This window comes from Aegilops tauschii, chromosome 5, assembly GCF_002575655.3.
Source record: "Aegilops tauschii subsp. strangulata cultivar AL8/78 chromosome 5, Aet v6.0, whole genome shotgun sequence".
Lineage (NCBI taxonomy): Eukaryota > Viridiplantae > Streptophyta > Magnoliopsida > Poales > Poaceae > Aegilops > Aegilops tauschii.
Genome location: NC_053039.3, coordinates 466,686,410 through 466,703,357, shown reverse-complemented (window position 1 = coordinate 466,703,357; position 16,948 = coordinate 466,686,410). Strand labels below are relative to the sequence as shown.

General features: G+C 50.2%; 2 protein-coding genes across 2 annotated transcripts; both read right to left on the bottom strand.

Moving 5' to 3' along the window:
* Positions 1-1,617: 1,617 nt before the first annotated feature.
* Positions 1,618-2,887, bottom strand: LOC109786326 (probable WRKY transcription factor 17). The gene has a single exon (XM_073498170.1). The coding sequence runs from the start codon at positions 2,646-2,648 to the stop codon at positions 1,746-1,748; it is 903 nt and encodes a 300-aa protein (XP_073354271.1). The 5' UTR covers positions 2,649-2,887; the 3' UTR covers positions 1,618-1,745.
* Positions 2,888-6,068: 3,181 nt separating this feature from the next.
* Positions 6,069-7,298, bottom strand: LOC109786324 (uncharacterized). Its single transcript, XM_020344903.1, has 2 exons — positions 6,613-7,298; positions 6,069-6,474 (listed from the first exon to the last, which is right to left on the bottom strand). The coding sequence occupies exons 1-2, from the start codon at positions 7,296-7,298 to the stop codon at positions 6,069-6,071; spliced, it is 1,092 nt and encodes a 363-aa protein (XP_020200492.1).
* Positions 7,299-16,948: the final 9,650 nt, after the last annotated feature.

Genomic DNA, 16,948 nt, shown 5'->3' with positions numbered 1-16,948 from the left:
GTCGGGCTGTCCGAGGACCTGCTAATCCAGGACTCCCTCAGTAGCCCCTGAACCAGGCTTCTGCGTCCAAAACGGGGCCGTGCAGCCGCCCTGAGCCCCCGACTTGAGATCTATGTCTCAGCCGCTACCGCTGCTGAAGAAATACCACGGCGTGCGACAACAACCATGTGGGAACTGGGTATCGGAAATCCATGATGCAGACACGTGGGAAAGTCATTGGCTCGACACATTTCATTCCCGGAGCTGGCGGCACGCGCGTACGACGTGGCGTTGGGCTTTCGAGGGGCTAAATTTTGAGGGTTTGGCTAAAGATGCCCTTGGTTGCTATGTTCATGGTTGTGCCAGTTTTATCGGTTCATTGTTAAACACTGATTAGAGTATCTGCATGCACATAAGCTAAGTCGGCCCCTCATACGCCCGTTCATGCGAGCGGGCGTGTCCGCAGATAGTGACCGACCACACCTTAAATTTTTGTTCCCACATCCACTTACCTTAATTAGCAAACCTCGAATCCATATAACACATGTATCATAAACTTCCGATACGGGTGTCCGGCTACTACATCAATATATGCTATCGGAATACCGAAATTTGGCATGTTCTACATACTAGCTATGGAAAAGATCATCCACGCTTGCCCTTGTCGGATCCTTTGGTGTCTTTGTAACGGAAGTAACGATCGAAGACGCAATATGGATCTAGCTGGGTCTCCGCCTTGTCGGAGTTGTCTGCCCAGTCACTTTCATACCCCTCCTCTTTGGGGCGCAGTCTGGCCATGGCACAGACTGCCCGGGATTGTTCTCGGGCGAGGGCGCGTGTCTTCATCCTTTGCCGCTTGTGGATGATGGGGACACGAATGGCTTCCTCTTCTGCGCCAGTGCGTGTAGCCGCCTCCGCCACATCGACAGCAGAGCGGGCCAGCAAGGCAGGCCTCGCACTCCCGTCCCCATCTGCTTATTTACGACGGGCACACCTATCCCTATAACCCTTGTACTCCTCTGGACCAGAGAAGGGGTGCAAGATGGACCTCGAGCTTCCAGCCCAGCCGGATCCGAGCGCTTGTTGCGCCGACAAAGTGGATTCATGCCAGATCGAATCCTACCTGGGTCGAGCGCACTCCTTCCGGGAGCGGCCGAGGGCCATGTGAACGGCCACAACCTCCTCCTGACCTCCTCCCCGCATGGGACGATACCCAATCGATGGATTAGGAGTGGTCGGAGTTAGATCCGCTACCCGCCATGTCGGAGACGGCCGGAGATCGCCGAAAGGGAGCTTGGAAACGGAGCTGAGTGGAGTGGAGTGCCGATTTGATGCGGTGAGCGGATGGGGACGACTATATGTGGAGTCGAGGTGGGCCATCGTGGGCCGGATCCGACCTGACGGACGCATCCAGGCACGCCCGGTCCTCCCGGAACCCGCCCTAGATTTGGGCTGGATATGAGGGGTGCCGGTCAGTCTGAACATTTGAGGCCGGTTATTGAGGCTTGTGTCTCGGTTGAGTTTTTTAACTATTAGTGATTGGGCTGTCCTCCCGGACTTACAGGATGCTTGAGACTTCCGACTGTAGATGCTTTCACTATGTTTGTCGCGCAAGTATACTGCATACATATGTATATGTAAGAAAATAAATTTGAAATCCAAAATCAAATTTTTTTAGTTAGTGGTGTACATGCATGTGTAGGCCGTGTACAAAGAACAAATGCAAGAGCACATCCAGTCCTGTCGGCTGTCGCTGCCAGGGAGCTTCAATTTGCGGCGGCCGGCGGCAAAGTGTCGTGGCGGTGGTCACCCTCGTAGGTGACGATGAGCATGGCGGGGTCGTCGGTGGCGCGTTCGACGTGCTTCCGCGCCGGGCAGCCCTTGGCGGTGCTGCACCTATAGTAGCAGCGGGGGTAAGGGGACCCCTTGATGGGCTTCTGCCCGTACTTGCGCCACGAGTAGTCGTCGCCGGGGATGTCCGCCGTGCGCGAGCTTACCGCGGGCACGCGCGTGGTGTACTTCACCCGGTGCTTGCGCTTCTTCGAGCAGTGGCACCGGCCACCGGCGGCGGCGGCGGCGACGTCGGAGTGCGCGCCGCTCGCGCAGGGCGTCTGCTGCTGCTGTTGCTTGCGTTTGGTACCAGCCGCGAGCGGCGGCTTTCCGGAGGACACCAGCTGGCCCGGGCCCTTGGAGACGCTGCCCTCGCCCCCCGCCGTCACCGACGAGAAGAAAGACGTCGACGTCACCGAAGCAGCGGCTGCCGCTGCCGGCGCCTTCGAAGGCTTGGTGAAGTCCAGCGTCAGGCTTTTCTGGGGCGCCAACTGCTGCGAGGCTGCCGGTGCCGGTGGCCGGGCCGGCATCCGAGGAGGAGAAGAGACAGGAGGGGGAGTCAACGAGGCGGCGCCTCCTCCAACAGGGCCGCGGCGGAAGCGGGCGTGGCCGCTGCGGCCGAGGATGTCGATGACCCGGCGGAACCCCGATAACGCTTGGTCGGCGATCTCCCCGAGCGGCGGCGGCGCGCAGTCGGCGCGGGGGGAGAGCGACGCGACGAGGAGCTCGAGGCTGCTGAGCCCCGCCGCGGCGGCCTCGTGGAAGGCCAGCTGCTGCTCCCCGCCCGCGAGGGCGAGGCCACGTGGGGCGTAGCCGCGTCCCACGAAGTCGACGGCCATGGTCGGCGCCGGAGAAGGACGGGGAAAGGCGCGGCCCTGGCTGCTGCTCGCGGCGGTTCTCGGCTTGGTTGTGTGACTTTGAGATTTGAGGTGCAAATGGATGGACGGAGGCCGAGGGGTTTTATAGCAAAAGTTGAAATGGGAGGAGCAGAATATGGATGCAAGTCAATGGATTGGTTAGCAGCAAAGGGGAACACAAAGCACTGATCTCAGGAATGGGTTGGACTTTGGAGATGAGCATAGAATACAGCAAAAAATGTCATCTCGGTCTCCTCCTTTTTAATATTCAGCGGGAGGTGGAGTGGAGATGCGCAATCTGACTTGCCTTGGAAGTCAGCCCTTGGAAACGGGTGGCAAGCTTCCTAGTTCCAACAACTGCCTCTACCCTAGAGTAGTTTATTATACTCAGCTACACAAAATCCGACCCCTCAGATGTCAGCGGACCGTGACCGGTCATCCCTCAAATTTAGAGCATCTACAGCCGGAGTTGGCAAATCTGGTCTCCTATACGTCCGCGGACGCGCCCGTGCACTCCCTAAATTCGGGCCTCCACACCCGCGTATCTCATATTCCTTACCCTATATTTATACAAATTCATGCAACTAGTACGTAGATCATGAAACGATCAAAATCGACAAGAAACGGGCATACAAACTGGTACCAAATGGGCACAATTCACATAAACATCACCCAAAAGATCACCAAACGGGGAAGTCACATAGTTCAACGATCCAACACATTGTAACTACATACTACAAGTAGATTATAAACAGGAGAGGGCGAGCTTCACCGCTTCCTCGCCGGCCCTTTGCCCTTTCGGTCGCCGGCGCAGCTGTATGAGTCTGCGGAAGGAGGTGGGTTCACGTCGGAGCCGTCAGACCTGTCGTCGGAGGAAGAATCAGAGATGACGATGTAGCCTTGCAAATGTCGGACGACGCGGTCTTGCTTGCGCTTGAGCTTGGCCACCCTCGCCGGCTCTGCTGCTGCCTTCGCCGCCTCCCACTCGGATTGCTCAATGCCGAGCCGTAGCTGCTTGGTGTTGATCCTTCGCAGCCGTCGGTCCTTCGTCTCTGCCTCTGTCCGTGACCGGTAGCACACCCACTTGAGGAGAGGGTCCTCCTCGTCGGGCACCCGGCGGCGGCGGGCGGACTGCGCAGACGCATCTGACCCACCCGCCATCTCCCTTGCCCTCTGCCTCTCGCGGCGGGCGGCACGTGCCTCCGACTCCGGAGTCCATATCCGCGGCGTCAGTGGAGCGGGCACTAGAACCCAGCGCTGCCCGTGCGGAGTAGCGGCCAGAGGTGGAGGAGGTCGTCGGGCGGGAGGAGCAGATCGGGCAGGCCTCGCAGATCCGCGGGCGGGGCGGGAAGGGCCGGTGCCGGCGTCAGCGCTGCGGCGACGGGCGACAGGTGGCGTCGCACCGGACCCGGAGCTGCCGCCCGGATTGACCCGCGAGCGCTCGAGCGCGATACAGAGCGCCATCTCCTCCTCGTCTCCGGAGCTGCCGTTGGAGTGGCTGTCGGTGCTGGACATGCTCGCCGACGCTAGGGATTTCGCGGATTGGGGAAATACGAGCGTCGGGGGGGGGGGGGGGGGGGCGGAGCGGAGTGAGCTAGGGTTTCTGCGGGAAGTGGGTTTTTGTGGGGTCGGGGTGGGCCAGCGGTGGGTCGGGTTGACGAGGCGGGCGCGCCCGGGCGTGCCCGGGCCGCCTCATATCCGCCCTACATTTGGGACAGATATGAGGGGGCCGATCAGCCCCGGCGTTTGAGGCCCGTTTGAGAGCTTCAATTGGGTCGGGTTTTTTGTGACCGGTCAGTGACCGGACGGCCTGCCCGGGCGTATGAGATGGATATAGGGCGCCCGACTGTAGATGCTCTTACTCCTCCATCCATATAGGGCCTAATCTGTTTTTCGAGAATGCATTTGACTATTGATAAGATTAATAGTATATGAGATGTATAATATGAAAAATATATCTTTGGAAGCTCTTTTCATATACGAATTTAACGGTATGCTTTGTGTAACTTGCATTCTATATATTATTGCTTTAACATGTGGTCAAAATTAATCTCGAGAAAATCATTAGGCCCCATATAGATGGATAGAGGGAGTACCTTTTCACAACGGTACCTCATAATCTCAAGTCCATACTATGGCATGCATCTTATACTATCTATACAATCTCTATGATGCAACATAAAGACTACTACATCAGCACATGCCATCGAATTACCAAAAATTGGCATGTTCTACCTACATACATACTAGCTATGGACAAAGATCATCCACGGTTGCCTCTGCCCTTGCCGGCCGGCTTTGTCGTGCAAGTACCGCTCGAAGATGCAAAATGGATCAAAAGGATCTGCTCATCGCCGAAGCTGTTGGACCCGTCGCATTGTCCTCCTCCTCCTCTTTGGAGAGGGGGGGGGGCAGTCCGGCCATACACTAACCGACCTGTTTTGCTGCCTCGGCCACTTGCATCCTCTAATACCCATGGGAGGGCACACCGGTCCATGTAGCACTCATATGCCGGCGGACCTGAGATGGGCGGTAGACAAACCTCGATCCTCCGTCCCCGGCAGATCCAAGCGCCAGTTGTGCCGATGCAATGGATTCGTGTTGAACATGTACCGACATCGGTCGGACACACTTCGCCCCGGGAGCGGCGGACGCCCATGTAGGCGGTCATAGCCTCCTCCGGCCTGCATGGGACGACCCTAGTCGATGGATCAGGAGTGGTCGGAGTCATATCACTGACCACCATGCCGGAGAGGGCCAAAGAACCCGGAAGACGACTTGGGGACAAAGCGGAGTGGAGTGAAGTGAAGTAGCTAGGGTTTGGATCGGGAAGAAGATGAGGATGAATATATGTGAGGTTGAAGTGGCCCAATATGGACCGGTTCCGATGTGGCGGACGCGCCCGGACCTCCCTATATTCGTCCAAGTTTTGACTGGATGAGAGTTGTTGGTCGGCCTGTGCGTTTTGGGCCGTATGAGTCTGAATCGGTCTTTTCACTAGTCAATGACTGGATCGACCTCAGGGCCCGGCTGTAGATGCTGTCAAGGAGCATAAGAGCATCTACTGCCGGACTTGGCAAATCCGACCCCTCAAACGCCTGCGGACACGTCCGGGCACGCCCGCGGGCACATTCGGACAGGCCCTCATATTTCCTTACGTGCATCCAGATATCTCAAATTCGGACTCTCAAATCCATGCAAATACATGCACGTCGATCATGCAACACAATGTCGCACATAAATAACAAATGGAAAAGGTTTACATAAAATTTATTTGAAGTGCCAAACTCAAGCATTGCCTCCTTGGTTGCCATTTGTGGATCCACATGTGCTCCACAAGATCATTGAGTAGCTGCGTGTACACCTGCTGATTTCGAAGATTCTGATGCATCTGCAGAAAGTTCATAAGCTGAGCCGCATCTTGATCTTACGAGATTTGAACTTGTTCTCGGGTGCTTCGAAATCATGGGTTTGGGCTACACCATCACCCTCATCCTCGACAATCATATTGTGCAGAATAACACAACATGACATCAGTTGGCACAAAGTTTTCGATTCCCACATCATTGCAGTGCTCCGCACAATTCCCCAATGAGCTTGAAGCACAGCAGATGCCATCTCCACGTCCTTCCTAGCCGCCTCCTGCATTGTTGCAAAGTGGCTCTGTTTATTGCCACGCGGCTCGGATATGGTCTTCACAAACGCCGCCCACTGAGGATAGATACCATCGGCAAGATAGTACCCCATGTTGTAGTCCCGGCCGTTGACGGTATAGTTGCACGACGGTGATTCCCCATTGCAAAGCCTCCTGAACACCGGAGATCATTGAAGCACGTTGATGTCGTTGTGAGAACCTGGCATTCTAAAGAAAGCATGCCAAATCCATAAGTCATGTGATGCCACCGCTTCTAGTATGATGGTGGCCTCTCTGGTGTGACCTTAATACATTCCCCGCACATCTTTGGGGCAATTTTTCCATTGCCAATGCATGCAATCAATTGATCGGAGCATTCCTGGAAACCCCCTTGCCTCTTCAATAGCCAACAACTTCTCCGTGTCTTGTGCATTTGGTTCTCTGAGATACTCCGGTCCAAACACCTCAACCACAGCGCGAGCAAATTTGACAGTAGTCTTGTGGCACGTGCTCTCCCCCATCCTGACCATCTCACCAACGGCGTCTGCAGCACTACCAAGTGCAAGCATCATCAGAGCAGCCGTGCACTTCTGTTTGGGCGAGAAAGAGAGTTGGCCGCAGCAATCCCTTCTCAGCTTGAAGTAGTCGTCGTGTGCCTCCACTCCCTCCGCGATGCGCAAAAACAATGGTTTTCGCATGCGAAAACGGCGACGAAACCATGGATCATCCGGAAAAGCAGGTGTGGGAGCAAAGTAGTCATTGTGCAGTAGCTTTGCTCCGGACACTCTGTCCCGGTTGATCACTCTTCTCCCTTTGATTGAGCCCTTGAAGTTGAGAATATGCTCCACTTGCCGGTCCATTTCCTCTTGCATGCTCATGAGCATGATCATGTCCACTTCTTCGTCCGAATCCGGCGAATCCAAAAACTCATCTTGAATCATTTGGTCAAGCTCCGTCGGTCCATACTCCTCGTCCGACGAAGCATCGGAATCCATCATTTACCTAACAAAATCACAATAATTTTGGTCGGTCAATGTGTCGAACACATCAAGCGCAAGGCGGAGCCGGAGAGTTGCCGGACGTACCACGGTGGCGTCCGGGCCAGCGACAACGTCCCCCGCGGCGAGGACGGGAGTGCTCTTCCGGAGCTGGCGGCGGAGAGCCTGGGAACGGCTGCGGAGCGGGCGCGGCGGCCGAGCTGCGAGCCGGACGGCGCGGAGGAGAAAGAACACATGAGAGAGCAAATGGATCTGGCAGCTCGGGGGCGGGGGGGGGGGGGGGGGGATTTGGTGTTGGGGTCGGGTTGTCGGGTCCGACGTGGCGGGCGTGCCCCGACGCCCCCATATTCGCCCCATATTTGGGCTGGATATTGGGGTTGCCGGTCAGTCAGGGTGTTTGAGGGCTGTTTGAGAGGCCCGTTTGGGTCAAAAAATCATGACCGGGCAGCGACCGGGTGGCCTGCACGAATGTATGAGGCGAGTTTGAGAAGTCCGGTTGTAGATGCTCTAAACTAGCGTGATTTTCTATTACCATGGCGGCTTGGCGAGTGCGCCGTTGACATTAGGACTCCCGATCTGTATTAGTTTAGGCCTGCATCAGGGTCGTCAGAGTCAGAGGAGAGGCATGTGGTGCATGAGCGATTGGGGCTTTCTACACGCCTCTAGTTTATCCCGTTGACAAATTGCCCCTGCCGTGTGGTGCCTCTGCTGACCAGCTAGGTGCCACCCGGAAACATCTTTGACCCGAGCATTACTTTGATGAAGGAATAAAAGGGGAGGAGGACATGAGCGTCAAGGCTCGCCCGCTTTGTGATTGGGAGCTTGTGGGTCGTCGACTAGTCGTTATCATTCGCATCGCCTCTCCTTTAGTGGTTTCGACTTTTTCTCTTTGGCCAATTAGCTGACCATCCGTCCACGCGTAGAAAATGCACGCTGTCACGGCTGCGGACTTAGAGCATCTTCAGCATGTGATATAAAATTTGATGATGTTTTTTTGTTTTTGAGATTACGCCAATAGCGTATCATATCTTTATAAAAGGAGGCATAAGTTTACAGGATCCCAACAGTAATGCAACTCCAGACTCCGACTATGGTCAAGGACAACTTGATGATGTATAAAACATTGTAGGGTAGGAGAGAGAAGATTTTATATCGCCACAGCTGCCGTTGCTTTAACAGGTGATGTGAAATTTTATCTCCCCTCCCTGGCCGCCTTTTTCTATCGGTCATTTCGTCGAAGATGTTGAGGATGCCGGCGGCCGTGGCAACCAGTGAGGATGATTCCAAAACGTCCAGTAGCTGCGGCGGGACTGAGATCCAGTGCCTTGCTGTAGTTAAGTCACCGCGCGCTTTGCCCCTTACCATCCACCGTCCAAGTCGATCCTACGGCCAGCAATTCACAGCCAAAATACCCACCTGTGGACAGAAGAGCGAGAACGGGCAGGGGAAACAGAGGCGCTTCATACAGAGAACGGAGCAGAACATTAGTTCAGTTAACACGCAGTTCAGTCCATCAAAACAACAACAGTTTGACAAACAGCAGTCTTACAAGGCTGTAAACAACGTAACAAAATACAGTTTAATTTAGCAAGCAAAAACACTTGGGTTCCGTTGAGCAAACATCAAGCAAAACGGAAAACCCAAGCCATTTTAAATACATGGACATTCAGTTAAGAGGTTCAAGAAATCAATAGGACAGAAAATGTGAACAGTACAGAGTATTTTGTAGGCGTGAGTAAACTAATTTTTGAAGCAAATTAACATAGAAATTTGTTTTTACGTAATCACTCAAGTACATAGTGTTGGCCCTTTTACTTGTACACTTATGCCACAAAATACTATAGTTAGCTCCCAAGTCCAAAATACTATAGTCAACCCTGTCCAAAATACAGTTGATACTGCACAAAATACTATCTAACAAGCTTGTACATGCTAGAACAGATCTTCATCATAACGGGTAGCTCTCAAGAGCTGCGTGTAACTCATTATTTTGTTGTAGTCTTGAAACTCCATATTTGCTGCTTTATCGCGACCATCCTTCTCCACTCCTATTTAAGGCTCCGCCCAATCATGTTTCATTTGTTGCTTCAATAAAACTTCTAGTAAGTAATTTAGGAATGAATGGTAACAACACATCATGTACATATTGCTACATACCTTTGCTATTTGGTTTTTGGATGCAGCAACTTTAGTTGGCTTGCGCTTCCCTTTGAGTAACTTATCAAGCCAAGTTTTCCTTCTTCTCAATTTTTGATTGAACCACTTTTTTCTTGAGCTTTGCAGCAGTGAGAACCTCTTTTGTTTGCTGCACATTTGGGTCAACATTTTCTTCGTCATTACATGGCTTATTTGTTGCATTGGTAATTGCATTGAGTTTATCCTCTAGTTGTGGACCAATGCAATCAAGTGCATCTTCTAAAATCAAACAACATTCCACAGAGTAGGCTATTTTATATGCCAAAGTGTGAAATTTGTGAGACAAATCTTTGTACCGAAGTTGGGTTTCCTTTGCAATCTTCCTTTGTGATGCCATCAAGTGACAAGTTTGTGGCAATTGAAGGTAATGATTGTGTTCTAGCACAATATCTGTGACTTCATAATTTTTTGCCACTCGATCCAATGTTATTCATCCGGCCTTTGCAATATGTTCTTATTTCGGCTCTAATACGCTTTGGCACATGATCGAATGTTATCCTTTTTTTTGAAGACCCTCATTGGAACAAACAAATCTGCATGAAGTCACTTCACCATCAAACTTGCTTACATGTCTGTTTCTCTTCCTCACATCAAACCCTGCACGGCCCTCATATGCAACCCAAAACACCCAAGCTTCATCTGCATTTCTGAACCTCGTACCAACTTGAGGTATTCCCTTATAAATTTCACCCATTGCACAACACTTTCAAATGCACAACACTCATAACACTCAAATCTTGTCAAATTGCACAACTCCGCAACTCAATCAGCAACAATTCTGTCAAATGGGACAGTACACACATCATTCAATTTCACACAACACATAAAAAATGAGCTAAATAGCAAAGACGGCTACCTGTTGGAGTCGGGCTGGAGCTCAATGGCCACTTGTCGGTGTCAAAACCGGCAGATCTTGGGTAGGGGGTCCCGAACTGTGCGTCTAAGGATCGAAGGTAACAGGAGGCAGGGACACGATGTTTTACCCAGGTTCGGGCCCTCTCGATGGAGGTAATACCCTACTTCCTGCTTGATTGACTTTGATGAGTATAGGGGTTACAAGAGTTGATCTACCTCGAGATCGTAATGGCTAAACCCTAGATGTCTAGCCTGTATGATTATGATTGCCTCTACAGACTAAATCCTCCGGTTTATATAAACACTGGAGGGGGCTAGGGTTGTACAGAGTCGGTTTATAGAGAAAGGAATCTTCATATCCAAACGCCAAGCTTGCCTTCCACGCCAAGGGGAGTCCCATCCGGACACGGGGGAACGCCTTCCATCTTGTATCTTCACGGCCCACTAGTCCGGCCCAAGTCACACAGCCCGGACGCCCGAGGACCCTTAATCCAGGACTCCCTCAGTAGCCCCTGAACCAGGCTTCAATGACGATATGTCCAGCGCGCAGATTGCCTTCGGCATTGCAAGGCGGGTTCCTCCTCCGAACAGTTCAAAGTAGTTGATCACTAGAACTATATCCGGTTCTATACAATAGTTACAACCCTGAACCACAAGGGCAAAACACTTAAACAAAAACACGATATGTCTTCACTGATAGTTCTGCTGACGTCTCGCCTCTTTATTATTTTGAATCGCTTTTCAATCCCCCGATTCGTATTTCAAGACGCAGCCTCTGGTAACACGTCTTGTCAAAACAGAGATCGTGTTCCCTTATCACGGGATTCTTATCAATACGAGTTTGGGTAATCCAACCGTGTCGTTCGCATGACCCCTTGGGAATAAGCGAGGTTTAAGGCTCGCGGGGGGACGCTCTATATTCACTGTCTTTATAAGGAGATAAGAATCCACCTTTTCACCCCACGCCTTCTTCTTCCTCAGCCCATCCGCCCTCGAGCTCCAGCGCCCAAGCTTCGATCCCTTCCGTCCCTAGAAAACACTCTAGCCATGTCCAGATCTGGGGCGCAGGGCAAGCGGATGGTCTCCTCCGTTACGGAGGAGAACGTCAAGGAACTCCGGGAAGCGGGGTACCTGGCCAAGGAAATCGCCCACCGGCTTCCTGCCAAAAAGCAGATCATCCCCACCCCGGAGCCTAATGAGAGGGTAGTATTCATCCCCCATTTTCTTCATGGATTAGGGTTTCCCCTCCATCCTTTCGTCCGCGGCCTCATGTTTTACTATGGGATGGACTTCCATGATCTAGCCCCGAATTCCTTCCTCAACATTTTGGCGTTTATCATTGTGTGTGAAGAATTCCTCCGCATCTCCCCCCACTTCGGCCTATGGCTCAAGGTCTTCAAGGTGAAGCCCAAAGTGGTTGACGATGAACACGCAGAGTGCGGCGGAGCCATGGTGAGCAAACTCCCCAACATCACCTGGCCCAAGGGTACCTTTGTGGAGACTGTGAAGGGGTGGCAACAGGGGCGGTTCTATATCACGGAACCCCACGACACCGCATGGGCCACCCCTCCCGAATTTAAGTCCGGGCCTCCAACGCGGCTTACATCCTGGCTCAACAAGGGCCTGGATTGGGCGTCGTCCGACGAGGTGATGACGCTGCAGAAGCGCGTCAAGGGTATGGTAGACAAGAACACCAGTCTCGCCAGCGTGATCCAGGTGATGCTTTTTCGCCGGACTCTCCCCTGCCAGTGCCGAACTCAGTATATGTGGGAGTTCGATCCGGACAGTCCTCGGACCCTGCAGCGGTTCTTCGGCACAACGCACGAAGACATATGGCAGCTGCTTTTCAAGGCCCAAAAGTCGTGGCCGAAGACAATCGAAGACCTCGACCTCGACCACGCTCATTCGGCCACTCCCGTAAGTTTTCTGTCGACCTCAATTTGTAAATCCAAGTAGTATACTGAGCTTTTCATTCTTCCCACAGGGCTGGACGAAGAAGGCGGAGCGGATTCACTGTCCGGCTCCACTACCCGAAGACCCAGCCATCGCTGTGTTAACGAGGATGCTGGTTCCGGTGCCATATCAGGCACCGGAAAAGAAGGCCAAGAAGAAGGGCAAGGAGGCCAAAAGTGGCCTCCGCCGTAAAGGTGCTTCGGACGTAGTGTCTGAAGACACCGAGACTCACTCCTCCCCTGAAGAAGACGAAGGGGAGGAGGAAGAGAGAAATTCTCCCCTTAAGGGAGGAAAGAAGAAAAGGGGGCTTCCGTGGATCTAGAGGCGGAGGCGTCTAAGAAAGGAATAATCTCCCTCACGGACGACTCCGAATCGGACGCCGATGAGTGGCGCCCCAGGCCGAAGCCCCTGGCCGGACCGTAAGTACCCCAAAGGCACTTGTACTTATATATCCATCCGGTTTTCCGCTTTGTGATTTTAATATACTGAATTACGTGTCGCAGTCTGGCTCGCGTCCTCCCCCAGCAATCCTCATCTTCGGGGAATTCACTGGATCCAAACATGATGCATAGCGGGTCGCCTCCGCCGGCCTCCTCCCCCAAAGCTACGGACAATGCCGAAGTGTTGTCCCGAAGGACCCTTCCGGGTCACGGAGAGGTGCGAGAAGCCTCCAAGGTGGCGCCAGAGGGTGATACCTCTGCTACCGGAAACATGGGGGAATCAACCCCCATGGAGACTGGCGACGGGGGCCATGCCCAATTTGGCCCCCAACCGAATATTATTCCGGAGACCCATACGGCTCCGGAATCAGGTGAGCAGCCTCCTTCGAAAGAAGGGGGTGCGTGCTACCTCTTGAGCACTGCGTTGGTTTTCCCTTGAAGAGGAAAGGGTGATGCAGTAAAGTAGCGTAAGTATTTCCCTCAGTTTTTGAGAACCAAGGTATCAATCCAGTAGGAGACCACGCTCGAGTCACACGCACCTACACAAACAAATAAGAACCTCGCAACCAACGCGATAAAGGGGTTGTCAATCCCTTCAAGGTCACGTACCAGAGTGAGATCTGATAGATATCATAAGATAATATTTTTGGTATTTTTATGATAAAGAGAAATAAAGATGCAAAGTAAAATAAACGGCAATAGAAATAGTGAAGTGTTGGAAGATTAATATGATGGAAAATAGACCCGGGGGCCATAGGTTTCACTAGTGGCTTCTCTCAAGATAGCATAAGTATTACGGTGGGTAAACGAATTACTGTCGAGCAATTGATAGAATTGAGCATAGTTATGAGAATATCTAGGTATGATCATGTATATAGGCATCACATCCGCGACAAGTAGACCGAAACGATTCTGCATCTACTACTATTACTCCACACATCGACCGCTATCCAGCATTCATCTAGAGTATTAAGTTCATAAGAACAGAGTAATGCTTTAAGAAAGATGACATGATGTAGAGGGATAAACTCATGCAATATGATATAAACCCCATCTTTTTATCCTCGATGGCAACAATACAATACGTGCCTTGCTGCCCCTGCTGTCACTGGAAAGGACACCGCAAGATTGAACCCAAAGCTAAGCACTTCTCCCATTGCAAGAAAGAGCAATCTAGTAGGCGAAACCAAACTGATAATTCGAAGAGACTTGCAAAGATAACCAATCATACATAAAAAATTCGGAGGAGATTCAAATATTTTTCATAGATAAACTTGATCATAAACCCACAATTCATCGGATCTCGACAAACACACCGCAAAAGAAGATTACATCAAATAGATCTCCAAGAAGATCGAGGAGAACTTTGTATTGAGATCCAAAGAGAGAGAAGAAGCCATCTAGCTAATAACTATGGACCCGAAGGTCTGAGGTAAACTACTCACACATCATCGGAGAGGCTATGGTGTTGATGTAGAAGCCCTCCGTGATCAATGCCCCCTCCGGCGGAGCGCCAGAAAAGGCCCCAAGATGGGATCTCATGGGTACAGAAGGTTGCGGCAGTGGAAATAGGGTTTTGGCTCCGTATATGATGTTTCCAGGGTATATGGGTATATATAGGAGGAAGCAGTATGTCGGTGGAGCAACGAAGGGCCCACGAGGGTGGAGGGCGCGCCCAGGGGGGTAGGCGCGCCCCCCTACCTCGTGGCTTCCTCGTCTGTTGCTTGACGTCCACTCCAAGTCCTCTGGATCACGTTTGTTCCGAAAATCACGTTCCCGAAGGTTTCATTCCGTTTGGACTCCGTTTGATATTCTTTTTCTGCGAAACCCTGAAATAGGCAAAAAAACAGCAATTTGGGCTGGGCCTCCGGTTAATAGGTTAGTCCCAAAAATAATATAAAAGTGTATAATAAAGCCCATTAAACATCCAAAACAGAATATATAATAGCATGGAACAACAAAAAATTATAGATACGTTGGAGACGTATCAAGCATCCCCAAGCTTAATTCCTGCTCGTCCTCGAGTAGGTAAATGATAAAAATAGAATTTTTGATGTGGAATGCTACTTAGCATAATTTTCAATGTAACCCTCTTAATTGTGGTATGAATATTTAGATCCGAAAGATTCAAGATAACAGTTTAATACTGACATAAAAGTAATAATACTTCAAGCATACTAACTAAGCAATTATGTCTTCTCAAAATAACATGGCCAAAGAAAGTTCATCCCTACAAAATCATATAGTTTGGTCATGCTCCATTTTCGTCACACAAGAATGCTCTCATCATGCACAACCCCGATGACAAGCCAAGCAATTGTTTCATACTTTAGTAATCTCAAACTTTTTTCAACTTTCACGCAATACATGAGCGTGCGCCATGGATATAGCACTATGGGTGGAATAGAATATAATGATGGGGGTTATGTGGAGAAGACAAAAAAGGAGAAAGTCTCACATCAACGCGGCTAATCAACGGGCTATGGAGACGCCCATCAATTGATGTTAATGTGAGGATTAGGGATTGCCATGCAACGGATGCACTAGAGCTATAAATATATGAAAGCTCAACAAAAGAAACTAAGTGGGTGTGCATCCAACTTGCTTGCTCACGAAGACCTAGGGCATTTGAGGAAGCCCATTGTTGGAATATACAAGCCAAGTTCTATAACGAAAAATTCCCACTAGTATATGAAAGTGACAAAACAAGAGACTATCTATCATAAGGATCATGGTGCTACTTTGAAGCACAAGTATGGAAAAAGCATAGTAGCATTGCCCCTCTGTTTTTTTGGGCCTTTTTTTTCTTTTGGCCTTTCTCTTTTTTTGGGACAATGCTCTATGAATGATGATCATCACACTTCTATTTATTTACAACTCAATGATTACAACTCGATACTAGAACAAAGTATGACTCTATATGAATGCCTCCGGCGGTGTACCGGGAAGGACAATGAATCAAGAGTGACATGTATGAAATAATATGCATGGTGGCTTTGCCACAAATACGATGTCAACTACATGATCATGCAAGGCAATATGACAATGACGAAACGTGTCATGATAAACGGAACGGTGGAAAGTTGCATGGCAATATATCTCGGAATGGCTATGGAAATGCCATAATAGGTAGGTATGGTGGCTGTTTTGAGGAAGATATAAGGAGGTTTATGTGTGATAGAGCGTATCGTATCACGGGGTTTGGATGCACCAGCGAAGTTTGCACCAACTCTCAAGGTGAGAAAGGGCAATGCACGGTACCGAAGAGGCTAGCAATGATGGAAGAGTAAGAGTGCGTATAATCCATGTACTCAACATTAGTCATAAAGAACTCACATACTTATTGCAAAAATCTACAAGTCATCAAAAACCAAGCACTATGCGCATGCTCCTAGGGGGATAGATTGGTAGGAAAAGACCATCGCTCGTCCCCGACCGCCACTCATAAAGAGGACAATCAAAGAACACCTCATGTTTCAAATTTGTTACACAACGTTTACCATACGTGCATGCTACGGGATTTGCAAACATCAACACAAGTATTTCTCAAATTCACAACTACTCAACTAGCACAACTTTAATATCACTACCTCCATATCTCAAAACAATCAGCAAGCATCAAACTTCTCTTAGTATTCAACACACTCATAAGAAAGTTTATACTAATCTTGAATACCTAGCATATTAGGACTAATTTCTCAATTAAAGCAAATTACCATGCTGTTTTTAAGGACTCTCAAAATAATATAAGTGAAGCATGAGAGAACAATAATTTCTATAAAACAAAACCACCGCCGTGCTCTAAAAGATATAAGTGAAGCACTAGAGCAAAAACTATATAGCTCAAAAGATATAAGTGAAGCACATAGAGTATTCTAATAAATTCCGAATCATGTGTGTCTCTCTCAAAAGGTGTGTACAGCAAGAATGATTGTGGTAAACTAAAAAGCAAAGACTCAAATCATACAAGATGCTCCAAGCAAAACACATATCATGTGGTGAATAAAAATATAGCTCTAAGTAAAGTTACCGATGGACGAAGACGAAAGAGGGGATGCCTTCCGAGGCATCCCCAAGCTTTGGATTTTTGGTGTCCTTGGATTTACCTTGGGGTGCCATGGGCATCCCCAAGCTTAGGCTCTTGCCACTCCTTATTCCATAATCCATCAAATCTTTACCGAAAACTTGAAAACTTCACAACACAAA

Excerpts from the sequence above, each read along its gene's own strand:
- LOC109786326 (XM_073498170.1), bottom strand. The coding sequence starts at position 2,648 with ATGGCCGTCGACTTCGTGGGACGCGGCTACGCCCCACGTGGCCTCGCC.
- LOC109786324 (XM_020344903.1), bottom strand. The coding sequence starts at position 7,298 with ATGATGGATTCCGATGCTTCGTCGGACGAGGAGTATGGACCGACGGAG. Across the intron at positions 6,475-6,612 it reads CCCAAAGATGTGCGGGGAAT|GAGGCTTTGCAATGGGGAAT; the intron begins GTATTAAGGTCA and ends TCCGGTGTTCAG.